The 26,955-nt window shown below is 40.4% G+C and overlaps 1 protein-coding gene across 4 annotated transcripts in view; it reads left to right on the top strand.

The window, feature by feature from the left end:
• The window catches only part of golga1 (golgin A1), a 69,855-nt gene that overhangs the window by 40,300 nt on the left and 2,600 nt on the right, over positions 1-26,955 (top strand). For all 4 annotated transcript variants that reach the window (XM_033048621.1, XM_033048620.1, XM_033048619.1 and 1 more), the window contains 12 exons: positions 207-302; positions 418-513; positions 1,763-1,858; positions 1,983-2,135; positions 5,457-5,552; positions 8,190-8,279; positions 10,513-10,615; positions 11,403-11,563; positions 15,654-15,800; positions 20,752-20,811; positions 22,315-22,494; positions 25,423-25,509. In XM_033048621.1, coding sequence (XP_032904512.1) covers positions 207-302; positions 418-513; positions 1,763-1,858; positions 1,983-2,135; positions 5,457-5,552; positions 8,190-8,279; positions 10,513-10,615; positions 11,403-11,563; positions 15,654-15,800; positions 20,752-20,811; positions 22,315-22,494; positions 25,423-25,509 — 1,365 coding nt within the window. The remainder of the gene's footprint in view (positions 1-206; positions 303-417; positions 514-1,762; positions 1,859-1,982; positions 2,136-5,456; positions 5,553-8,189; positions 8,280-10,512; positions 10,616-11,402; positions 11,564-15,653; positions 15,801-20,751; positions 20,812-22,314; positions 22,495-25,422; positions 25,510-26,955) is intronic.

The raw sequence follows: 26,955 nt of genomic DNA, 5'->3' as shown, positions 1-26,955 counted from the left end.
TTTAAATTGCAATAATTAAACGATTTAGGCCTTTCTATTGCTTGATTGGATCCTTTTTCAATGATCCTACGTGTACCTCTGTAATTTCCTTTCTCAGCTTTCAAGTTTTTTTTATTTTAGTTCTTTGATAAACGCAGTCTATGTCCATCAAATTGGAGTTGAAGTGTGATTCTATTACTTTGTTAACCTCTAAGTGTGCTCTGCAGAAATCCTATCTGGAACAAAAATTGGAAGAAAGTCAGGAGCATTTGTTGGAAGCTAAGACCAGCCACGCTGAGGCTGTGGGAACGTTTGAAAGACAGGTATCCACTGCAATAGAAAATCTAATTATCTCCAATAATAAATTCCAGCAATTCTTAACACAGAGAAATGTTTGGTGGTATGTTTTTACTGAATACTTTTCCCAACTTGTTTTAGATAGGTAAACAAAACATGGAAATAACTGAACTTCAGTCTTTGATGCAGCAAAAAGATGCTGATATGCAGATTTTCAAAGACAAGAGTGCAAGTCAGGTAATTTCTAACCTCCTCTGTTACAGTAGTGATTTCTGAACTACCTCGTGGCAACTTGTAAACACCATGTCCTGGGTAGTTTACAACCTACAATTTGCAATTTTAGGCAACACCCGACCCCATTCTTTTTATTTTTATTTTACCCCCCCTCCAACGCCTTTTTTTCCCTGACCCTGGTGCGCACCCATTCTCCCATTTGCCCACCCCTGCTCCCCCTCCCCCCCCCCCCTTCATGCCCCATGTCTTTCAACCCATGTTTCTCCCTCTGGCTTTACATTTCACTTTTATCTCCTTGTCTCCTTTCTGTCTCCTTTAGTCTCCATTTGTCACCCTTTCGTCTTCTTTTCATCTCTGCCATCCTGCCCACTCATCTGCCAATCAAACCCCCCCTCACCTGTATCTAATGAACCCTTGATTCAATTATTCAAATCAATGATACTTTATTGTCACATGTGTACCTAGGTACAATGAAATGCTTTGTTTTGCATACAATCCAGTAAAATCGTACAGCTGACCTCACGTAGGCAATACACAAGAGTCACTACATATGCGGTGGCGACAAAGTTACAACAGTCCTATCTTCTGCCTGCAGGCGCCACGCACCAGTTCTCCCTGCGTTCCTGGCAGCCCCCTACCGGGTCCCCCCTTCATTCTGGACGCCCTTCTGCCAGGTCCCCCCTTTGATCTCTGTGGCCTTTCGTGGACTCTCCCTTCATTTTCGGCAGCCCCCCACTGGGTAGCTCTCGGCCACGCGGGACCCCTATGCTCTCGATGTACCAGGTTTTGTCCTGCGCCTGCCTCATTTCCAGCTTTCTCTCCCCAACTACAATCAGTCTGAAGGAGGGTCTCAATTAGAAACGTTGCCTATACATGTCCTCCAGCAATGCTGCCTGACTCTCTGAGTTAATCGAGCACTTTGTGTTCTGCACAAAGTTTCAGCATCTGCAATTCCTTGTGTCTACATTGTGTATTAATTTGTGACTGCAAAGTGGGAACAACAACATCTGGACGATTTAAATGATTCAATGTTTTCATAATGATGGAATTTATAAAATTTAGCAACAAAGTTTGACTAGACATCGTGTGATTGTGAGGAGAATGTAGAAACATGGAACTGCAGATGCTGGTTTGCATAATTGGATTATTGTGTGATTATTCCTCTTCTATGACACCTAGGTTTTGTGCTTTGAAGGCACAATTTTTGTCTTCCCCTCATACTGCCATTTCTAACAATCTGATTATTTTCCAGGTCAGTGAATTGGAGCAATGGTTACAGTCCACCAACAACAAGTTAACACAGAAAGAAAGTGATGTAAATGAGAAAGAAATTCAATTAAAAAAGCTGGTGAGGAAAATGATAAAAATATAATGATCATGAATCTTTGAAAATTAGATTAATTAAAAAAAAATTCAAATGGAAATATTTATTCTTAGTTGTTAACATTTTGAGATAATTTCTATTCTCGTAGCAAGAAGAAAGTGAAGCCATGAATGATAAATTGAAGCATCAGATTGCTGCTTTAAGACATCAGCACATCGAGAAGACCAGCCGAGTGGATGCCCAAATAGCTGTCCTTGAAACTGCCCGTGAATTTGACAAAACAGCTTCGCAACACAATATAGTAAGTGTTGTATTACCTATATGTTTTATTACTAATTTCTGGGGGTAAAAAAACCGAGGGAGTATGAGAGAAATAATTTGACTTTTTGATCAATGACCTTTCATCAGAACGGGAGAGAGAGAGAGAGGAGAGGAAATACACGATGGGAGATCTGTCGTGAATAGAGTTTTTGTGTTAAAACACTCCTTACATAAGGGACAGAAACTATTATTTTTCGTTTTTTTTGTAGAATGGAATCTTTGAAATCAAATGAATGACTTTAGGTATTCACGTAGTAATGTAACGGCAAAACGTTTTTCCCCAGAAATGCACCAAAAAGCATGATTATGGAGGGAATTTTTAAAAATAGTTTCATAGTAAAGGATCCTTCCGAGCAAAGTGATCATAGCATGTCAGAATTCCAAATGCAGAGTGAGGGTGACAAACCTGGTGTGAAAATAGTGTTATAAATTTAAATGGAGTCAATTAATTTAAAGTAAATTCCAATGGATGGGAACAGGGTTGCTCAAAATGGCTGGGAAAGGAGATTGAATAGTCAGAGGTGGCAGTTAAGGAGATAATTTCATGAAAGTCAGCAAAGGTATGTTTCAATGAGAAAGAAACCATGGCTAAGGAAGCTGAGGATGTTATCAAATGGAAAGGAAAGGCATATAATATTGTGGTAGGGTAGGTGATTGGAAAATGTTTAGAAATCAGCAAACGATAATTAAAGACATACAAAGAAGAAGACGGAGTTTCAGAGTAAATCCGTGAACAATATGGAGACAGATTATTAAGCTTTGTAAAAGATTTTACAGAGAGCAGCTAAAGCAGATGTTGATCCCTTACAGGATGAGACTGGAGAATTAATAATGATAAAGATTTTAAATAGTCATTTTGGATTAATCCCCATGTTAAAAATCTTGGAGTTCTTGATAATTAAGGGACTATCGCTGGGAGAAAAAGTGCCAAGCAAACTAATGAGGCTAAAGACAGACACATCCTCTGAACCTATAGCCTGCATCCCAGGAGCCAGCTGCAGAGATGGCAGATGTGTTGATTATAATCTTCAAAAATTCCCCAGATTCTGGAGAGGTCCCAAAGGATTGGAAAACTGCAAATGTAAGAACCCCATCCAAGAAGGAGGGAGTCAGAAGGTAGGAAATAATAGTCCAGTCTGTCAGGCTGAAAGTAATCTTTGGGAAAATACTAGAATCTGTTATTAAGGATGCAACATTAGGACACCTAGAAAATTATTCTGCAATCAAAGAGATTCAACATGGTTTTATGAAAGAGAAATCATGTTTTACAAATTTGCTAAGAGCTCTTTGAGGATGGAGCAAACTGAGTGGATAAATGGACATCAAGAGGTGTGGGCACAGGAACTGCAGATGCTGTTTTGCAAATAAAGATACAATGTGCTAGAGTAACTCAGCGGGTCAGGCAGCATCTCTGGATTCATGGATAGGCAATGTTTCTGGCCGGCACCCTTCTTCAAACTGATTGTAGTCGGTGGTCTGTTTGGATTTCTGGCAGACATTCAATAAAATGCCACATGAGGGTTACTGCTTGAGAGCTTTCTAGCTTAGCGGTATTATGCACACTCCGCAATTAACTGACGAACAGGAAATAGTCTGGTTACATTTCAGATTGTCTATTAGTAAATAATTACTATTTATTAGTAATTAGTAAATAGAGAGATCAATGCTCGGGCCTCAACTATTCACTGTTTAAATTATTGATCCAGATGAAAGAACCAAATGTGTTGTTGCCAGATTTGGTGATCATATAAAGATTGGTTGTTTAGTGAGTTGTGGGGAGGGAGCAAAAAATCTGCAAAGTGATATAAATAAATTAAATGAGTGGGCAGGTTAGCCTTTAGAATATGGGAAGATAACAGGTTGTTTTTGTCAGAGAGAAAAATGACAAAGCAGATTATTACTTAAATGGAGTGAGACTACAAAGTGTTGCAGTATTAATGGATACAGAACGACAATTATGTGAAACAAAGGATTGGCATGCAGGGATAGCAGGTGATTAGGAAGGGTCATGGAATGTTGGCGTTTACTGCAATGAGTCAAAGAATTGTACGGCATGGTAATAGACACTTCGGCCCATTTTGTCCATGCCGACTAAGCTGCCTAACATGCCGACTAATTTGCACTTGCCTCTACATGACCCTCATCCATCCAAATATTCCCTATCCATGTACCAATCCTTGGGAATGGGTACGGAATATAAAAGTAGGGAAGCTTTGATGAAACTCTAAAGAACACTGATGAGACCTCTCCTGGAGTACTGTGTACAGTTTTGATTTCATATTTAAGAAAGGATATTCTCAGAATGGAGGCTTTGCAAAGAAGGTTCATCAAGTTGATTCACATGATGAAATGGGTTTGAAAGTTACCATGGTAGCCATAACTTTAGATGTGAAGTTCTTTATTAGTGTGAGTTTTTTTTAGGTCACGAGTTACATTAAGCAATTCTTCCAAAGTATTTTTCCTGCCTGCTTATTTCTTGACCTTGTAGCCACTATTACTTCCCGGTACATGTAAGATCACCCGGGAAAATATAATGGCGTGTATTTGTAACGTATTGGACATTGCTGGCAATGCGGGCACTTATTGGCCATCTCCAAATGCTCCTAAACTGAAGAGGAAGTTTAATTTAGTTTAGAAATACTGCATGGAAACACACCCTTCAGCCACTGAAACCATTGATCACCCGTTCACACTAGTTCTGTGTTATCACACTTCTCGTCCACTCCCTACGGACTAGGCCAATTAACCTACAAGTCCGCACTTCTTCGGGATGTGGGTGGAAACCAGAGAAAACCCAAGCGATCACAGGGAGAATGTGCCACCTCCACAGAGACAACACCCGAGGTCAGGATCGAACCAGGATCTCTGGCGTTTTGAGTACCAGCTGCGCCACTGAGCCGCCCTTAATCAATCTTATGGTTGGGGGCTGGAACAAAAGCTTTTCATTGCACCTCGGTACACGTGACGATAAACTAAAAATGAACTGAATTGCATATGATCAAGATCAGATGAGGACAACAGAACTTCTTCCCTGAAGAAATTTAATGGGCCAGCTGCGGATTTGTGAAAATCTGATAGTTTTGTGGTTATCATCAACAACCGGTTTTAGCTTTGTATTCCAGATTTATTTAATTACTTGAGGTAAAATTTCCCAGCTGCTGTGGTGGAATTCAAACTGATGGTCCCTGGCTCAACAGTCAATAATTCTGACTGCTAGATTAGTAATAATCACTTCTCTTCTGTGCGCCATTTGCAGTAACCCAACCATAAGAGCCATTTGTTTGTCTTTATTTGTGCACAGTGCCAACTCCAACAGAAAAATGAAGATCTAAGTGACAGACTTAACGAGACTGAAAATGCTTTGAAGGAAGTTGAGGGTGAACTTGAAAAGTCAAAGGTTTGTACTGTATTATAAAATAGTATTTAGGAATGGTTACTCATGATATTTTTTAGGGTATTATGTTCTATGCTTTACTGTATAACCACTGCCACCCTGCTACTCAATATTTGCTTGTCATCTTGCTGGGATATGTATAAACAGATTTCTCTTTCTACTCATTTTCTACATCTCTTTTTCAGCTGTAGTACATTTATATTTAATTTATTTTTCTTCTCCTAGAAATCTAATTGAAATACAGTTTTATATTCTGATTTGAATGGTTCTTGTACATGCCAAAATATCACATCATGACTTTAGTGCCTTGTTTCTGATTCCTTCATGGTTTGTATTTTTCCATGTAATATTCTTTGAGAATAGGGCTAAATGAATCAAGGATATGGGGAAAAAAGCAGGAGTGGGGTACTGATTTTAAATGATCAGCCATGATCATATTTAATGGCGGTGCTTGCTCGAAGGGCCGAATGGCTTCCTCCTACACCTATTTTTCTATGTTTTCTATATTCTATGTCTAATATGAAATGCTTTTATTGCTTCAACATTTCTCATCACCTGCCATGTATCATTTCACAGATGGGAGGGTGGGCAGCTTGCACAGCTGTGAGCCCACTAGAAGGGAGAGGTTTAAAAAGTACCACATCCATTAAGTGGCATATTACTGCTTTTCAGCACCTTGATCCAATTGAAAGCAAATCATCTATTCTCATGCATAGATTCGATGGAGAGGGAGAATCTGTGGAAAACATTTTCCGTGCATGAAAGTTTTGTGTTTCAAATCATTTAATGAAAACAATTATAACAAAATTACTTTGCAAAACAAAGAACATGCAATCCCAAAGTAGCGAGTATGTACTTCAAAGTATCCCTTGTATTCTTAATGAATTTACTTTCCACTAAATTAATTTAAAATTATTGGCTTGAGGTTTGCTCAGGTTGAGAAGTGGGAGCAAGCAATGGCTTTCAAAACCATCTTTTGCACGATTACCGAACACTTGTTGCACTTCTAGTCAACTGCTATCAGTTTTAGTTGCAGTTCAGCCTCCTCGCTCTGCAGGGAATCTGAGTCGTCCATGGAGAGAAGAAATAGGGAGACTCATGGGCGCAGACTCATCATATTGAAGAATCCTCACTGAGATATGCAGTCATAAAATTGAAGAACAGGAGGCACATATTACATATTTAAGTTCTCCCCAGGACCGCATCCATGTTCATCATGTGCTCTGGCTTCCTCCCGCATCCCAAAGACATTCAGATAGTGTAAATTGTTGCTCTAAATTACCTGCTGGTGTGGGTCACTGCTGATAGAATCAAAGAGAAGTTGCTGGGCATGTGAGGGGGAGTTAGTTGCAGGGCTACAGGGAAATAGGAGGGAGAAATGTGGCTGATAGGATTTGCTCTCTGAAGGGCCTGTCCCACTTACGCGACTTTTCAGCAACTGTCTTCGACCATCATTCTTCAGAGCTGGATCGACCATCAGCGATAAAACCGCGAGCTGTATCGACCGTCAGTGGACACACACGCGCGCGCACACACGGACACACACACGCGCGCGCGCACACACACGCGCACACACACACACACCACCACCCCCCCCCCCCCCCCCCGCAAAGGCGGGGGCCAGGGAAAGCGGGGGAGCGCTGTCTGAAATTCACACCCGCGATGAACAGGAAGGTAAAAGACGGCTGGCACAGTGTAAGGTGACTCCTTTAGAGAGCGGGGGGGGGGGGGGGGGGGGGAAGGAAGGAGTGGAGACACTTTTAAGAAGCCAGACAACTTTTAATAAAGTTTAGCGGGCATTTAACATTACCGGTCGGTTTTCCCTGGTTCTGAAAACTCCAATGAGCCAATGCCCGGTCAGCAAAGGAGATTGCCTACGGCTACCTCGACTGCCTATAACTACATGGCGACCCCACTATCACTGCACTACGAGTTCAAAAGAACCATGCCGACCAATTTTTACTTGACCAAACTAAGGCTACGAGTATGCGGGAACTTCTCTCGAGCATGAAGGAGAGTTACAATGACCTCCTAGGACCATGTGTCGACCATGCTGCGAGTGCAAACTCTTCTAAACTTGCAAATTAGGTCGCCATAGTGGGACAGGCCCTTTACTAACCGGCATGGACCTGCTGGGCTGAATGCTCTTTTTTGTTTTATTAAGTCTAATAGTATCAAACGTTGGTTGAAATGTACACATGAGAATAAAAGAGAGAAGAATAAACAAAATAATAAAAAAATAAAAATAGTTCTTTATCCACATATTTCAGTTAAACGATTGTATTAATTCAGTTGGATAAACATTGATCTAGCATTTTGACATTGAGAGGAATGTTTAAGCGGGTAGTATTAGAGTGAACATACTGTTTACCCAGTAGTGTTAAATATTTAAGCTTCACTCCTTCACAGCCAAGAAGCTGATTACGCACATTAATTTGACTAGAATATCTCAATCACATTATAAGCCAGCTCAAATCATAATTACATAAGGCAATTTACTTAACCATAAAATAGCAGAAATATCAAATATGTGACGTGAGTGTGAATATACAATATTGGATATGTAAACATGTCATCACTGTAATACTTTGATATTTTAATAATGCAACTATGCTAATATACTGGAATGTTTTAATGCAGGATAAATTAATAACCAGTGAAAATGCGAGTGTTGATCTTGCTAAAGTATTAGAAGAGGCCAGAACACAGAGAGAGGAATTAGAACACAAGGTTTGTTCCAATCATATTGTCTATTTGGTTAAGTAATCCATACAGTTAATCTAATATGATTCTCTATGAATAGATTTCATTGGACTTTTCTAAATATTACACGAGTTTCTTAGTCAGGACAAATTTTAATTCTTACATTAGTAATGCCGCAGACACAAGAATCTGCACTCTCTTGAGCATATGAATCTCAATCGTCGCCTCCATTTGACAATAGCAACCTTAATGCCCCATGGATCTGATGCTAAAATATTGTCTTCTGAGGTCTTACTACAAAATAAGACTTCCAGTGTGCTCTATTTGAAAGTCTCCTGGAGTTGAAGAAAATTAGTTGGTACCTTTTTAGGCATCCATGGTGCAAAGAGGTTCCAAGACATTGCTGCATTTTAAATTACTTTTCCGTGAAGGGGCATAGTCATCTGAGATACAATCTTGCTCCTTAAAGGTACTGTCTTATTATTTTGCCAAATTGAATAGTTAGCTAAAGGATTGATATATAAATCTATAACAATTATGTTATGCAACTGTTATTATAGGGAGTTTTGTAAGTGAAGTAAGCTAGATGTATTAATGTGCTGCAAAGATTAGAGAGGGATCTTTTGGAGGCAACGATCAAATCTAATAGCTCAACCTGCTACAGGTCATGGTTGGTGTTCCTTTCCTCGAGTTACAGAAAGCCAAGAATAAATAGTCCTGAGAGCAAGGTGAGCTGGACAGTTCCAGGAGAACTATCTGTGATAACATAGTATTAAAAGATCAGCAAGTTTCATAAAAGTAATTGTTTAAGTGGTGCAAGAATTGAATAAACTAGACTCCTGTCTGAAGATGGGTTCTAACCCGAAATGCCACCTATCCATATTCTCCTGGAATGCTGCATGCCCTGCTGAGTTACTTCAGCACTTGTGTCTCTTTTTAAATCTTTCCTGTTTCACCTTAAACTGATGCCCTCTAGTTTTTGATTTTGCCCACCTGGAAAACATTAATCACTTTAAATATGCCTCTATAAAGTCACTCCTCAGCCTCCTACTCTCTATATTTACTCTCCATATTATTGATGTTAATAAAGGTTTGTCTTTCTGAGATAAATGTGATTAGTTGGTAGATATGTATTTAATTACAACATTGAAGTGTTGTCAGAAAGGTTTATCTGGTTTGTAAAGTATCAAGAGGTAATTAGTATCATCTAAAGTTTGATCTAATTTTAAAATTAAACACAACTTCACTGAATCAATTCATTTAAAGCAATAGAAAAACCACATGAAAATTAATAATCTTTATCTATAATCAGCTGGCACGTTGTGTCCTGTTTGTATAGCCTGTGTTTCACTTGACTCCTTTTCCACCTTACATTTTGTTCATGTAAGATCATCGACAAGATCTTTCTTTGCTGCCATGGGAAGGATTTTACACACCCCTGAAAGAAAGCATATTCTGTATTTTAACTGTGGCATTACATATTGTTTCATTTTACACTATTGCACAAAAAAATCCATGAACATGAACAAAAAATAGATAATGTCACACATCTGAGTTCAGCAGCTTTGATGTCAAAACATGGGAAATGTAAGCACGTTAATTAACTTTGTTTTAAAAAAAATTACTGCATTAGAATCAAATATACCTTGCAGGTATGACATTTATTCAGAGTTGTTGGAGCTAAAAGGCTAGGTTGTCAGTATAGCACATACTCATTATTAGCAGAGGAAATCAGAAATTATTAATTTCCTTTCATACGGATTTGATTCTGATGTTGGCCATTGATTGCAGAACAACCTTGTGCTGACCACCCTGTGTTCATCAATGGAAGTCCTTGGTTTCTGTGATTTTGTTGCTGTTCTCTGTAATCATATGACATTGTACCACTTTATATTAGGTTCCATAATCTTTCAAACTTTATCTATCTGCACCTTAACTATATCTAATGATCTGGCCTCGACCATCTTCAGGGGTAGAGAATTTCAGGGATTCACTACAACTCTGAGTGAAGAAATTTCTGCACACTTCAATGTTAAATGCCTGACCTCATTTTGTAGCAAGGCACTCTTGTGACTTTCCCACTGCTGGAATCATCTAAACATCTATCCTGTCACACCCCCTTTGGATGTTGTATGTTTGAATAGAATCACCCCTCATTCTTTTAAACTCTGAGAAACACAACCCCAAACTTTCTAGCCTCTCCTGATGGGACAATTTTTCAATTCACAAATTGAATTTCAGTTTTTTTTTATACTGATAGGTGTTAACATTAACGCAAATGCTGGAAGAAAAAAATACTTCAGTCTTGCTGAAAGATAAAGAATTAATCAAATTGGAAGAAGACTTCAAGAAACTTGAACAAGGTTTGAAAGTGTATCATTTACTAATGAAAGGCAAAAGAATATTAATTGAATATTTAAAAAAAACTGGAAATGCATTTTAGAGTCTTGCTAAGGGATTAGTTATTTTTTTTATCTTTGAGCCTCTGATAAACATTGATGAGTTAATGCAATTCTTTTTATCATTATATTTGAATGAAAAAATATATATGGATATGAATTGACATGCATGTATTGATGCAAGGTTATGGCCAAGTTGTTTTTTAGGCAATTTCACAATTGTGTTAAACCAACTACTACTCAAACACTTCGTACAAAAGCTTGCTTAACGGGTTTATTATTAATGCTGTGTCTCTGATCTGGAATGAAGAATAAGTGCTTGGGAGTAGTCACTTGTGGCGTAATGATTTGTCCAGTCCCCGTATGCACTTTCTACTAACCAGTTACAAAACAATTGTTAAATTGCAGGAGTGTCTCCAGCCCAGCGTCGGGGGTAGAGACAACCTCCTCCTTTGTCTCTACCCGATTTCACAAAGAAAAATCTTGTCCTCTATCCATGTGGGTTAGGTCACAGGACTGCTTGATAGGGACTGAAGAGTTAAGGAGATATTGTTATACGTTACTGATCAAACTTTGGCTTTTCAGAGATATGTTCAGAACAGCATAGTGAAAAGATTTGATAAATCTTCAAGTTTTTTTGTTCCTGTTTATGAAAGTATGGTATTTCATTTGTGGAAAAGATGAGGGTTTGTTAATCACGTATGTTTAATTGCAATCTGTTCATATACATTTTTTTTAAACATTTCCCTAGACAAGGAAGCTGTAAAGTCGCAACTGCATCAGCTGCAAATCGAAAGTGAAACTTGTAGAAGTTCAGCAGCAGAAAGAGAGGGGGCAGTGCAGAGCCAGTTAAGTGATCTGGAGCTGCAGGTGACTGAAAGCGAGCAAATGTTGGAGGCCAGTCAAAGGAAGGTGGGTTATCTTTGATCGCAATCACACACCAGCTTTGAATGGAATGTCGCTCCAAATTGATGGGTGTACCACACTTTTAACACATCCATGGCTTCATTTGTCTTTTGTACTTTGGAGATCTTAGGTGACCTGTCATTTTGTGAGAAAGGAATACACGTTAATTGTTGCCCCTCTACCAACATTTTTGCCGCAATAAAATGATGTTTTACAAGTTGAAGGGTACAGGTTCTCCCCAGGTTATGAACGCCCGACTCATGTACAGCCTGTACACATCAACGAGCGTTTGGTAGAGCAACTCGGCATGGATTTGCAGGCTGCCGCAGGACTGTAAACATTTCCTGCTGTGTGGGAAACTCAGTTTGTGGCAATATCCGAACAACTCCTTGTTTTTTAAATTTAAATAAAACACAAAGTGCTGTGTAACTCAGCGGGTCAGACAGCATTTCTGAAGTGAATGGGTAGATGGTGTTTGGGGTTGGGACCCCTCTTCAGACTCCATATTTAAATACATTGCCGAGATGCCACACCTCCGACTTGAGTACCGTCCAGGTTACAAACAGTTCACAGGAACAGAACACTGTCGTAAACTGGGGAGGACCTGCATTTGGTCCAACCTTTGCTGAGGTAGAGACAATCCTGCAATTTAACAATATGACCCAGTTCTGCCTTACTGAGAATCACTGTCTGTGATGGTAACTGGGACAGAACAACGAGGGCTACCAATAACATTCTTTCTATGAGTAAATTAAAAATCACGTTTAGGGTATCCAGTGGCATTGTACAGCTCGAATGTTTTTTTTGGATAATATGAAATGAGCATCAACCACTGGTTTGGGGAAAAGATCAAGAGTTTATTAAGTTCAATATTCCATACTTAATGACGGCTAATTGTTGATAAGTACCTCGGGCCTGTCCGTGCTTTTGATCTTCAGCCTGTGTGAATTTTTCACGCGGGTGCTATGCTTTACCCTCAATTCTCAGGACAAAGGCCACTTGGCCATGGTCTGTAACAGGCTCTATTTTACTGACTGTGGCAATCAAAGATACCAATGGAAACCCCCAGGAATCCTTTTAGTTCCACCCCAGACAGCAGCACATCATAGTTTGTCATTGTTTACCATTATCTCATCACACGGATTATTCTAGAAATTGAAATGGAGGGCTGCACATAAAAAAAACATTGGATAGGCTGCGTTTATTCTCATTGTAACTTCGGAGGCTGAGGGGTGACCTGGCAGAAATTTATAAAATTAAGAAGGGCATAGATAAGATAGATAGTCTTTCTCCCGGGACAGTGCAATCTAAAACTTGAAAGCTCAGGTTTAAGGTGAGAGGGAGAAATTTAAAGGAGATCTGCAGGGCAAGATTTTTCACACACAGAGTGGTGGTTGTCAGGAATGAGCTGCCAGAGGAGGCGGTAGAAGAAGATACAATTACAACATCTAAAAGGCATTTGGACAGGTCTTCTTGGGTAGGAAAGGCTCAGAGGGATACGGGCCTATTGCAGGCAAGTGGGATTAGTGTAGATAAGCATTATGAATGAGGTGGACCAAAATGGCCTCTTTCCATACAGCACAATTCCATGATCTGTCATTCAAACCTGTCTCACCCCCATACCTCTTGAAGGATCCCTCTCCCTCATGAACAATTGTTCATTCCTGTCTTTGTCAGTTTAAAGGGTTTGGGATGGATTGTCTTTGTAATCTCAAACAAAATCAAACAAGGTCTGCAACATCATCTTGGGTATTACAAAACCATTCCCTAGTGCACTTAATAAAAATACCAAGTTGTCAGTAGTTTACGTTTTAGCTGCATAATCCTTTAACCCTTAACTTATTTAAGTAAGCTTCCCTTCATGACTTATAGAGATTTAGGGCAATCACGGTGGTGGTAGAGTTGCTGCCTTACAGCGAATGCAGCGCCGGAGACCCGGGTTCGATCCCGACTACGGGTGCTGTCCAGAGTTTGTACGTTCTCCCCGTGACCTGGGTGGGTTTTCTCCGAGTAGGACAGTGTTAATGTGCAGGGATCGCTGGTCGGCACGGATCCAGTGAGCCAAAGAGCCTGTTTCTGCACTGTATCTCTAAACTAAATTAGACATAGGGAGAAGCAACATGAAAATAGGCTCTTCGGCCTTCAGAGTCCACACTGTCCATCAAATGTTTTAAAAAAATAATAATCCGACTCTAACCGATTTTATTCTTACCATGCCACCCCATCAACTGATTATTATTTTACAAATGTTCACAACTAGAATGTCATTGGGTTTGTTCAACGCTACTAATCCAGCATCATTATGCAAACTACCAAAAGTCCCTGGTATTGTGGAAAATGTGTGCCTTGTGTTCTGTTTTTAGAAGAGGAAAGCCATTAAATGATTATTCCTTGAAATCATCACTGGAACCACCTGACATACCCTAAATATTTGCAATCTGCAGTGTAAATTGACTATACCGTCACACGCTCCTTATGTATGCAATGTTCATTGTATACTGTCCTAACCTGGAAAATATTATATTTCTTTATCATCTCTGAGACCAAATCCTGGAACTCCTTGGCAATCAGCCTTGGAAGAATTATTTCATCACTTGGACTGCAATGTTTCTAGAAGACAGCTTCCACCTCCTTCTCAAGGGAATTTAGGGATGTACAATAATTGCCACTCGTGCCAGAGAGATTTACGGCCTGAAAATGAATGAAAACAAAATAACATTCCACTTTTGGGTCTCTGTGATCACAAAGCAGACTCCTTGTGGGATCTGATATCTCTATCCTCTGTCCAATTCCTACATCATTCACAACATGAGCAGCAGTCAGAACTAAAAGACCTCAATTACACACTGGACTGGGCAAGAATCGGGAATGCCGTAGTCAAAAACAAAGTGAAAGAAGTCCATATTACTTTAGCTAGGAGATTGAAATAAATTATTTTAACTTGGCATCATTATCGGCAAGGACATTGTGGGCTGACGAGTCTGTTCCTGTGCTAGCTCGATTGTAATCATGTATAGTCCTTCCGCTGCCTGGTTAGCACGCAATAAAAACTTTTCACTGTACCTCAGTACACATGACAATAAACTAAACTAAATTGTACTGTTCTATGTCCTACTTGGTGGTTTAAATTTGGATTCAGTCGTTTTATAGCTAATCGAGAACTTTTTGAAATTGATTCAGAACATTTCAATGCTGGCATTTTTTTTCTCTCAATCTTCACTCTAGTCTGACCATGGAATATTGAACCAAAACTCAGGCAGACAACAATACTTGACCCACACACATAAGCCTGGAATTTCAACAGGAGTTTCTGGTTCGTGATCAGGGACACTGGTTGGTTTGTTTAATCCAGCAATGTTATTTGGGGCATTTCTGCAACTCTTCCAGAGCTTGTTCAGCTTTGACGAGGACATCTATTTTTACAAAGTTCAAAATTGGTAATGTTACTGCATTCACTTTCTTTGAAACAGAGTGCATTTCATTCAAAGCCTTTTAATATTGGGGTATGTAGACCATGGTTTACTTGGCTGTCCTGTAAGAGGCCATCCACTCGGTGTTTAAGAAGGCACGAGATGCTGGAGTAACTCAGTGGGTCAGGCAGCATCTACGGAGAACATGGATTGATAACGTTTCGGGCCGGGACCCTTCTTTAAACTGAGGGAGGGGTGGGGGAGGCCTCAGGACAAAGCCTGACAAGTAATAATAGGTTGATGCAGGGATTGTTGATAGGCAAATGGTTGTGGAAAGACAGATATGAGACAAAGGATTGAAATGTGAAGCTAGAGGAAGGAATGTAAGTGGAAGGGAAGGGGGAAAAGCAGGTATGAGCCCAGGTGGGGCACAGGGGAGAGAGGGGGGGTTTATATGGGAGAAGAATGGAGATGGGGGAGGCTTATTTAGTTAAGAGAATTTAATGTTAATACTGTTGGGTTGTTTCTACTCCGTATTTAGTTTTATTTATAGTGTGCTATCGTTTTCTCAAACTCTATTTTGTTTCAAGGCCAACATATTGCATAAAGTTGTAATTCCCAGAAACAAAAGCTCAGGTGCTTAACTAAGGACAGCTTGACTAAAGAAATCCTACTTTCCCCTGCAGGTAACTGCTCTGGAAGCAGAACTGATGGCCCTCAATCCACCAGAAAATGACGAGAAAGTGCTAAATGGAGACGTTGCAGTTGCAGATGCTTTGCAGCTTCAGCAGGACAACCAAGATTTGGAGCAGCAGTTGGTTGAGAAAAATAAGGTTAGCCACACAGGAAATAGTTACCTCACTGTGGTTTCAAAGCTGCATCTCTAACTGACAACCACTCCAGGTGTTTACAGAAGACTGCTTTGAGTTTTAATAGTTTGAACATGGTACTTCAAGTACTTTTGCTTCTACAATGCCCTCCAAATTGTTTGGGACAAAGACCCATCATTTATGTATTTGCCTCTGTACTCCACAATTTGAGATTTTTAATAGAAAAAAATCACGTGGTTAAAGTGCACATTGTCAGATTTTAATAAAGACCATTTTTATACATCTTGGTTTCACCATGTAGAAATTTCAGCAGTGCTTTATTTATAGTCCCACCATTTCAGGGTACCATAATGTTTGGGACACAGCAATGTCATGTAAATGTTACTGTAGTCATGTTTAGTATTTTGTTGCATATCCTTTGTATGCAATGACTGCTTGAAGTCTGCGATTCATGGACATCACTAGTTGCTGGGTGTCTTCTCTGGTGATGCTTACAGCCATCTATAGCTTATGCTTGTTTTGGTGGCTTGTACCCTTCAGTTTTCTCTTCAGTATATATAAAAGGCATGCTCAATTGGGTTCAGATCGGGTGATTGACTTGGCCACTCAATAATTGACCATTTTTTAGCTTTGAAAAACTCCTTTGTTGCTTTGGCAGTATGTTTGGAATCATTGTCTTGCTGTAGAATGAACCGCCGGCCAATGTGTTTTGAGGCATTTGTTTGAACTTGAGCATATAGGATGTGTCTATACACTTCAGAATTTAATATGCCACTATCATCAGCAGTTGTATCATCAATGAAGATAAGTGAGCCAGTACCTTCAACTGCCATACATGCCCAGGCCATAACACCCCCACCATCGTGTTTCACAGATGAAGTGGTATGCTTTGGATCTTGGGCAGTTCCTTCTCTCCTCTATACTTTGGTCTTGCTATCATTCTGATATAAGTTAATCTTCATCTCATCTGTCCACAAGACCTTTTTCCAGAATTGTGGTTGCTCCTTTAAGTGCTTCTTGGCAAACTGTAAACTGGACATCCTATTTTTGCGGCTAACCAGTGGTTTGCATCTTGCAGTGTCTGTTCATGAAGTCTTCTGCGGACAGTGGTCATTGACAAATCCACACCTGACTCCTGAAGAGTGTTTCTGATCTGTCGGACAGGTGTTTGTGGATTTTTCTTTATTATAGAGAGAATTCTTCTGTCATCAGCTGTGGAGGTTTTCCTTGGCCTGCCAGAACCTTTGCGATTAGTAAGCTCACCAGTGCTCTCTTTCTTCTTAATGATGTTGGTTTTGGTAAGCCTAAGGTTTGGCTGACGTCTCTATCAGTTTTATTCTTGTTTCTCAGTCTCATAATGGCTTCTTTGACTTTCATTGGCACAACTTTGGTCCTCGTTGATGAACAGCAATAAAAGTTTCCAAATTGATGGAAAGACTGGAGGAAAGACTAGGTGCTGAGAGCTCTCTTATAACCTGCATTAAGGAGGCAATTAAACACACCTGAGCAATTACAAACGCCTGTGAAGCTATGTGTCCCAAACATTATGGTGCCCTGAAATGGGGGGACTACGTATAAACACAGCTGTAATTTCCACATGTGAAACCAAAATGTATAAAAATGGCCTTTAATAAAATATGACAATGTGCACTTTAACCACATGTGATTTTTTCTATTATAAATCTCAAATTGTGAAGTACAGAGGCAAATAAATAAATGATGGGTCTTTATCCTAAAAATTATGGAGGGCATTGTACTTCAAAGTCAACGGTTGAAATACTAAATTGTTCCATCCACAATCATTATCTCGGCTGAATAGTTTTGCCACTTTCATTATGAATAATGTTTCGTAGTTGTGTTCTAAAAAATGATATATTAAAAAGAGGTGTTATCGCATTGAGCCACACCTTTCACAGTACCCAACATGTTTTGGAGCCAATTAATGCTATAAATTACATTGTAATATGGAAATGGCAACTAATTCGCACATAGCAAGCTCACACAACTGCTTGATAACCACAAAATAATGTGCAACTTAGCAATGTTGAGTGTAGGATAAATATTAACCGGAAGGCAAAGGGGGTAACTCCCCTGCTTTACATCAAAATAGTGCCTTGCAATCTTGTATGTCCATCTGAGTGAGCAGGTGGGGCCCTGTTTAGATATTTCACATGAAAGACAAGATCTTTGTGCGGGTCTTGTGCCTTAAATCATCTGAATCCATGATGCAAGTTGTGTCGCACTGAGCCTTTATCGATCAGTAAGAGGTGTGGGATGCGAATGACTATCTTGTAAACTATCAGCATATGATCCTGATCAAAATAATACAACACAAGACAATATCCTGCTCTGAAAGCTTTAGCTTCTGAATTGACCTTTATTTATAGGTTGGTATTTAATGAGGCAATAAAAAAAAACGTACCCAATCTGCCTCAATCACCCAGGCAACGTTACATACTGCCAAGTGTGGAAGACTATATCATCTGAACCTTTGCATATTTCTTTCTTGTAATTGATGTTATCTTTATTGAGCTCTAGTAAAAACCTTTTACCCAGTAAGGTATGCATCTTCAAAGTAACTCAAGAGGAAACCTGACACAGGATTTTACGTAGGTGTAAAATAGGGCGGATGTGAATAAACTATTAGTATGTGGGTGGCAGCAGTCCAAGTTGGTGTAATTTACTGCAGTCACTAACAGATAAAAAAATGCATTTTTGACATGCTTTTGTTTGTGGCACTTTCTGTTTCATGGAGTGGATGTAGCGAACAATATTGTCTTTTTTAAGGGGAGGCAATGTTACCAAGGAGAAAAGTGACAAGAATTATGTGGGCCGTAAGGGTGAGAACAGCTTGTGTGGAAAATGAACACCAGATTCAGGAAAATTATCCCTGAATTAGATGGATGCACTGCAGTTTCGATATAATCCTGTGCAATATGGTGCCTCTGCACAAACATCGACTAACGTTGTCATCTTGGGAAAAGCCTGAGTGCACATTTCCAGCTTTGGTTGCTGGGATGTCCAAGATTAAGTATGGCAAATCCTTGTTATTACGGGCTTCTTTATAACAGAGTTTGGTAATGGCAGGACGGACCTACTGACCTTCACAGCCAGGCCGGCCTTCCGACATCTCCCCCAGCCCGCACCGCCTCCCCAGCCGTTTCCAGGCCTGACATACCGCCGGTCCACACAGCTTCCTCGCCACTTACAGACCACTCCTGCCACCGCTGACTCTTACCTACACTCCGGCCGCCCATGGGCCGGGATCATTAACTCCGCCGATCTTCGTCTCTTCCCCCGGCTGCCAGGAGGCCGGAGCCGTCAACTCACCAGGATTCCAGGCCCAGACATCTCTCGCCACCCACACATCACCTATCCATGTTCTCCAGAGATGCTGCCTGATCTGAATTACTCCAGCACTTTGTGTCCTTTTGTGTATTGACCACTCCATACCCCTTCACCACCCTGTCCACCCGTGTCGCCACCATCAGGGAACTTGTGTACCTGTTCCCCTAGTTCTCTCTGTTCTTCAACACTCCAGGGGTCTGCCATTTACTGTGGAGGTGCCACCCTGATTTAACTTCCCAAAATGTAACACCTTGCACATGTTCGAGTTAAATTTCCACTGCGATTCCTTGACCCATTTCCCTATTTGTTTTAGATCCTGTTATAATCTTAAGTAACCTTTACTGTCCAATTCCCCATGCAATAAACCAAAACTGAATATTTGGTTACAGCATTAAAATACAAGTAAAGCATATTTTAAAAGCTATTCGTGATTTGTGCTTTTTAAAGTAATTAAAACAAAAATAATTTGCCTTCCCTCTTGGGCTTTGAAGCCTACATGTGGAAACAATGGAGGACATGGATGCTGCTGTCTCTCATTGAGTCTTGGACTTGCAGTTGGGTCTACTAGATGGCTGGGACTTGCTGGATAGAAATGACATAACCCTCCATTTGAACAGCCAGCACCATTTGATCTGGACATAGAAACATAATATAACCATATAACCATATAACAATTACAGCACGGAAACAGGCCATCTCGGCCCTACAAGTCCGTGCCGAACAATAATATGTTGTGAAATGTGTAGATATATAGTATAGGAGCAGGGAGGTTCTGCTGCAGTTGTACAGGGTCTTGGTGAGACCACACCTGGAGTATTGCGTACAGTTTTGGTCTCCAAATCTGAGGAAGGACATTATTGCCATAGAGGGAGTGCAGAGAAGGTTCACCAGACTGATTCCTGGGATGTCAGGACTTTCTTATGAAGACTGGATAGACTCCGATTGTACTCGCTAAAATTTAGGAGATTGAGGGGGGATCTTATAGAAACTTACAAAATTCTTAAGGGATTGGACAGGCTAGATGCAGGAAGATTGTTCCCGATGTTGGGGAAGTCCAGGACAAGGGATCACAGCTTAAGGATAGAGGGGAAATCCTTTAGAATCGAGATGAGAAAAACATTTTTCACGCAGAGAGTGGTGAATCTCTGGAACTCTCTGCCACAGAAGGTAGTTGAGGCCAGTTCATTGGCTATATTTTGAGAGGGAGTTAGATGTGGCCCTTGTGGCTAGAGGGATCAGGGGGTATGGAGAGAAGGTGGGTACGGGATACTGAGTTGGATGATCAGCCATGATCATATTGAATGGCGGTGCAGGCTCGAAGGGCCGAATAGCCTACTCCTGCACCTATTTTCTATGTTTCTATGTAACACCATGATACCGAAACTCTGGTTGTGCTAGGATGTGATGGCCCCCTTCCTCCTCTCCTTTTCAAGGCTCACATTTTCACTCAAAGTCCATGAGTGCTTTGTCCTAAAAAAACTGAATGTTTGCTTCTACAGATGCTAGTCTTCTCTTTTAGGGTTAAAATTTAAGCCAGGTTAGTTTTATCAAATAATACACAGCCCAAGTTGTGTTTCATATTTAAAACCTCTTTCTTCTCTCAAAGACAATTAAACAGCTGCTTCAGAGGCTAACAGAACTGAAAAAGACCCTGCAGAAGGAACTGGTAAGTCTCCTGCATGAATCTAAATAAACATATCAATTAGATTTTATTTTACTTCAGGAATCATTTCAAAAAGTGGGTCAGCAAGATGACACCAATATCTTTCACATGCACAGAGTAAAGCAGACACCAACTGAAACAGGTCGCTTGACAACCACAGCTTATCATCACTAACCCAATACTGAAATAATGTCGCCTGGAGAATTGTTCCCTGGATATTTTTCAGTGATTTTGTTTGACCCAGTTTTAATGGCACAATTTAAGGGAGCTTGTCCTCTTGATTGATACAGTCAGAAACAGGTAAATTTATAATGAGGAACAAGGAAATGGCAGACCAGTTAAACAAGTACTTTGGTTCTGTCTTCACTAAGGAAGACACAAACAATCACCTAGAAATACTAGGAGACCGCGAATCTAGCGTGAGGGAGGAACTGAAGGGAATTCACATTAGTCAGGGAATGGCGTTAGGTAAACTGTTGGGACTGAAGGCAGATAAATCCCCAGGGCCTGATGGTCTGCATCCCAGAGTGCTCAAGGAGGTAGCCCTAGAAATCGTGGATGCATTGATGATCATTTTCCAATATTCTATAGACTCTGGATCAGTTCCTGTGGACTGGAGGGTAGTTAATGTAACCCCGATTTTTTAAGAAAGGAGGGAGAGAGAAAACAGGGAATTATAGACCAGTTGACCTGACATCGGTAGTGGGGAAGAAGCACGTTGATTATTAAAGATGTAATAGCAACGCATTTGGAAGGCAATGACAGGGTACGTCAAAGTCAGCAGGGATTTATGAAGGGGAAACCATGCTTGACTAATCTTTTGGAATTTTTTGAGGATGTAACAAGTAGAATGGATAAGGGAGAGCCAGTGGATGTGGTGTATCTGGACTTTCAAAAATCCTTTGACAAGGTCCCATACAAGAGATTAGTGTGCAAAATTAGAGCACATGGTATTGGGGGTAGAGTATTAACATGGATAGAGAACTGGTTGGCAGACAGGAAACAAAGAGAAGGAATTAACTGATCCTTTTCAGAATGGCAGGCATTGACTAGTGGGATGCCGCAAGACTCAGTGCTGGGACCCCAGGTGTCCTTGTACATCAGTCACTGAAAGTAAGCATGCAGGTACAGCAGACAGTGAAGAAAGCAAGAGGATCATAGCGAGAGGATTTGAGTATAGGAGCAAGGAGGTCCTACTGCAGTTGTACAGGGCCCTGGTGAGACCGCACCTGGAATATTGTGTCCACACTCACACACACACACTCTCAGAAAAACAAACATGGACTGAGCATGGACTGTGGGAGTGCATAAGCAGTTCTGGATTTTAGCTTTTGTTCTCAGGAAGCAATAACATCAACAGTGGGCAAACAGAAATTTCATTTATTTAGATTTTTCGTGAGTTTAAGTTGGAAACTTGAAACAAAATGGCAATGAGCTTCTGACAAAGACATTTTGTTTTGATTTTAAATATAACATTTTTGATTAATACATTATATCTCATCAAAGAAAATGAAGCCAGAAATGGACCCTGTGGAAGCCCGAGAGAGATCCTGCTTCGATCCACCATGCATGGCGAGTAATTTGTCCAGCGTTGCAAACAATTCCGATCTCAATGACACCAGGGAGATAAATTTTGAGTATCTTAAACACGTTCTCCTCAAGTTCATGTCTGTGCGAGAATCCGAGGTAAGTCTATAATAACCGCTGTGGTTTGAAGATGATCAGTAGAAAGATGTTACTTCAGACTGCTGGATGATAAATGTAGATCTGTGGTGGTTGTTTAAATAACGTGAGGGGAAAGTGCTAGAGTTGTTTGGTGTTCAAACAGATGTAAAATTGGATGTGATTCTTCACTGTCAATCCAGGGAGTTAGGAATATTCTTCCAAAAAAGTTTCTTCCACTCTGACAGCCTGAGATCTTTGTTCACCATGAATCCCATCACAATAACCCTGCCCTCTGACTATCCAGCTCTCAGATTTATAACATTTCTTCCAGACACATAAAAACCATAAGTCATACGGGCAGAATTAGGCCCATCGAGTTTACTCCACCATTCAATCATGGCTGATCTATTATTCCATCATCCAGATCATTAACATATAACGTGGACAGCAGCAGACCCAACAACGACCCCTGCGGAACACCACTGGTCACCAGCAGCCAAACACAAAAGGCCTCCTTTGTTCCCACTCTTTGTCTTCTGCCAGTCAGCCAAACCTTTTGATATCCTCTTTTATATTATTGGCTAGATCACCATCATATTTCATTTTTTCTCCCCTTTTTGCTTTGTTATTTGCCTTCTGTTGGTTTGTAAAAGATTTCCAATCCTCTAGCTTCCCACTACTCTTTGCCATATTATATGCCTTGCCTTTTGATTTTATGTTATCTTTGACTTCCGTTATCAGCCATGGTGGCTTTATTATCACTTTAGGATGTTTCTTCATCTTTGGGATGAAAAGATCCTGCATCTCCAAATTATTTCCAGAAATTCCTGCTATTGCTGCTCCACCATCATTCCTGCTAGGGTCCCCTTTCAATAAACTTGAGCCAGCTCCTTCCTCATGCCTCTGTAGTTACCTTTACTCAACTGTAATACCGACACATCCAAATTCAGCTACTTCCTCCAAAACTTCAGGTTGAATTCTATCATATTATGATCACTGACTCCTAGGGGTTTTCACCTTAAGCACCCTAATCACACAATTAAAAGTAATCCCCCCCCCAGCTTCAATTATTCTCGGTAGCCCACCTGTCTACTGTTACTAGTCTCATTACTGTCAGAGGGCTTGCACTGCCCCATGCACACCAAGAACGTCACATGGAGGTCAAAGATTCCCTCTGAAAAGTGATTCGGAGAATATAACTGCTGGTTTTGTGATTTGTACAGATGTCTGGTCGTCCCTGGCTTATCTAGCTTAATCCAGTCCATTCTTCATTTACAGACATCTTGAAGTCTTTGCTTTTTACATAGTAAAAGAAATCCAGTTCTCTGAATTGATGCCGGTCAGAGTCATACACGAGGGAAACAGACCCTTTGTCCCAACATGTCCATGCCGGCCAAGATGCCTTGTCTATGCCAGTCCCACCTGCCTGTGTTTGGCCCATATCCCTCTAAAACTTTCATATCCATGTACCTATCCAAATGTCTTTAATTGTAGTTATGGTGCATGTCTTGACTACTTCCTCTGGCAGCTCGTTCCATATGCCCACCACATTAAGCGCCAAAAGCAAGGGTTGCCAACCTGGGGTAAATTTACCCTCAGGAAGTAAATTTCGCCTACCCAGCGGATAAATTTATTGATTCTGGATTTGTACATTTTTTCTCATTGACTGACTGTGTTTGGTTCTGGTATTCTGGTATCTGTTCATCATTAGTTATTCATAAATAAGTGAAATAACATTGTTATGTGCTATTAAAGTGGCCAGGGGTAAACGGGACGAAAAAGGTTGGGAACCCCTGGCCTGAAGGTTTTAACAACATGTCGGGACTAAAACAGGGAAAGGTATTTTAGATGCAGCCAAACTAAAGCTCCAGACAAGGAAAGGATTTCATGGATATTGTACACTGCGATGGGGATGGAGGGGGGTGATGGTGGCTTGGGAGCAGTGGGTGGTAGACATTGGAGAGTAAGAGATGCTCTGTTTAAAATGCATGTTGGGCTTCAGTGCTGTTTGATCATTTGCTCAGTGGTGTTCCCACGCCTGCAGTTTCTCACTCACAATTGCTCATGTTTCATACATCATTAGAAATGTGTGTGACTGTAGTCACACAGCTAGTATTTAATGATTACAAGACAAAGATTGATCAACACACAGACACTTACTGTTCTGATTAACATTTTGTTAGAAAGTAACCGGACATTTACATAATTTAGTGCACTATAATTTTCCTCAATGTAGACATAAAAGACATACAAATCCCCAAAATGCAAGGGAGGTTCTGCCAAAGGCTGGGTATAGAGTCATTAGTTATATAGCATGGAAACAGGCCATTCAGTCTAACGTTACATTCTGACCAAGATGTCAATCCAAGCTGGTCCCTATTTGCCTGTATTTGGGTCAGAACACTCTCAATGTTTTCTATCCATGCACCTGTCCAAATGTTTTTTAACTTCCTCTGGCAGCTTGTCCATCTTCCATTCCCCTCTAAATCATTCCCCTGTCACCTTGAATCTGTGTCCTCTAGTTTCAGACTTCCTATCCTTAGGAAAATGACTGTGACCGTTAACATTATCTCCACCCCTCATGATTTTATAAACCTGTGTACCATAGTCGAGATAGCTAGGATCTGAAACCCAGTCGCCAAGTGCAGATAATTTGTAGAAGATCTACAGAACAGATAATGCTTTTCTAAATTATGTGGTCATTGTAGCCTGATGCATTACTTGAAATAATTCCAATTCAAAAGTGGAGGGAAAATTTCTTGAAACGTTAAAAAGTGAATCTTGAATAGACTTGAATAGAATGATTGATTTTTGACTGCTGCAATATTTTATTTTCGCATTTTCCATGCTGATCCATTAGTACTCTTCTGCTTGTCGAAAACTGCATGACAATGTTCAACTGTATAATAAATGAGACAACTATCAGATGACAGTAAGTTTTTGTTACAGGCCTACCAACTGGTGAAAGCAGTGTCTGTACTACTAAACTTTACACGCGAAGAAGAGAACATGTTAAAGGAATCCTTAGAATACAGGGTACAACCATTTTTGGTTTTCGATTCTCCAAACTAACGTGTTGTTGTCATTCTCTTTCCTTGGATATAGTTGTTCCTCAACAAATCTTATGTCATCATCCTTATAAAAAAATAATATTCTTTTACCCAGAGACACAAGAGAGTATCGATGCTGGAAATTAGAGTAAACTGCTGGAGCAATCAGCATGTCAGCAGCTTATTGTGGAGGGAAATAGACAGACGATGTTTTGCTGAGTTCCTCCAGCAGGTTGCTCTCTTACATGAGCTTTGACCCATCCATTTGAGTAAAATGCACCCATTTCCAAGCTTCCTTTCCTCTCCAATTATTTGTGTTGATTTTTCCTTGAACCCTTTTTTTAAACTTAGGACAAGAATACAAGAACAAAATTGCAAGAGTAGGCCACATGGTCATGTGAGCATGGCCATCTATTGAATATGGGCCTTCTACATCTGTTCCCCATAGTCCCCAGTGCTTCACCCTTTCAAACATTTATCTACTTCTTCTTTAACCCCCCCCCCAATAATCCAGCATCCACTTGGATAGAGATTTCCAGAGATTCACTGCCCTCTGCAAGAAGATCATTCCCACCCTGCAATTTCAGAGACACTGGAAAGAGGCGGATGTTGGAATCTTGAGCAAAACACAAGGTGCTGGTCAGGCAGCATCTGCGGAGGGAAATGGCCAGGCAACGATTGGAGTTGGGATCTTTCTTCAGACCCCTCATCTTTTAACCATGCCCTCACTTTCAAACATGATTTTTGTCTCAATCACTGTACCTAAATGACTTTTACCAAAGTTAGTAAATACATCCTACTTGCTAATCCTTCCTCGTTATGGTTCTTGTCTTGTCTACAGTCTTTAACATAATTCTCTCCATCAACACCTAGCTAGATAGAATACTCAATGATTATTTTTAATTTGGTTGCAGCCAGAGGTTCACCAGCAATGCCTCTGCACTCCGCTATCTATCATCGGCCTTCTCCTGTTTCTTATCTACAAGCTGACCCCGGCATCACCTGTTAACATAGCATGAATGTGCCCTGTGATTACCAAGGGAGAACTGCCACTACCTCACGACCATTTATCTTCACCCTTTTAAGAACAATTGCACACAGCACTGAGCGAGTGAAATCTTCATTCACCTCAAATATTGGGAAGACTAAATTCATTGTCTATTCTGAACACTGTGGCCCAGTCACAATTCTCTGTCTGCTTCGGGCATCATTTGAAAATGAAATAGACCATTCACCCTAATGATGTTACATTTGACTTTGTGATGAAGTTATTCACAAAAATTGCCCAATGCTGTTTTTGGTCGTTTCATGTGTTTCTGAAATCCTCATTCATGCTTTCATTGCTCCGCACTTGACTGTTATACTGTATATATGGCTGACTCTTGTTCTACCGAGCATGTTCTGGAACATAGTTGTGCTTTTTAACTCAAAC

Source organism: Amblyraja radiata, chromosome 32 (assembly GCF_010909765.2).
Source record: "Amblyraja radiata isolate CabotCenter1 chromosome 32, sAmbRad1.1.pri, whole genome shotgun sequence".
In the NCBI taxonomy this organism is placed as follows: Eukaryota; Metazoa; Chordata; class Chondrichthyes; order Rajiformes; family Rajidae; genus Amblyraja; species Amblyraja radiata.
Note: the sequence above shows the minus strand (reverse complement) of the source record. Positions and strands in the feature narration are given on the sequence as shown.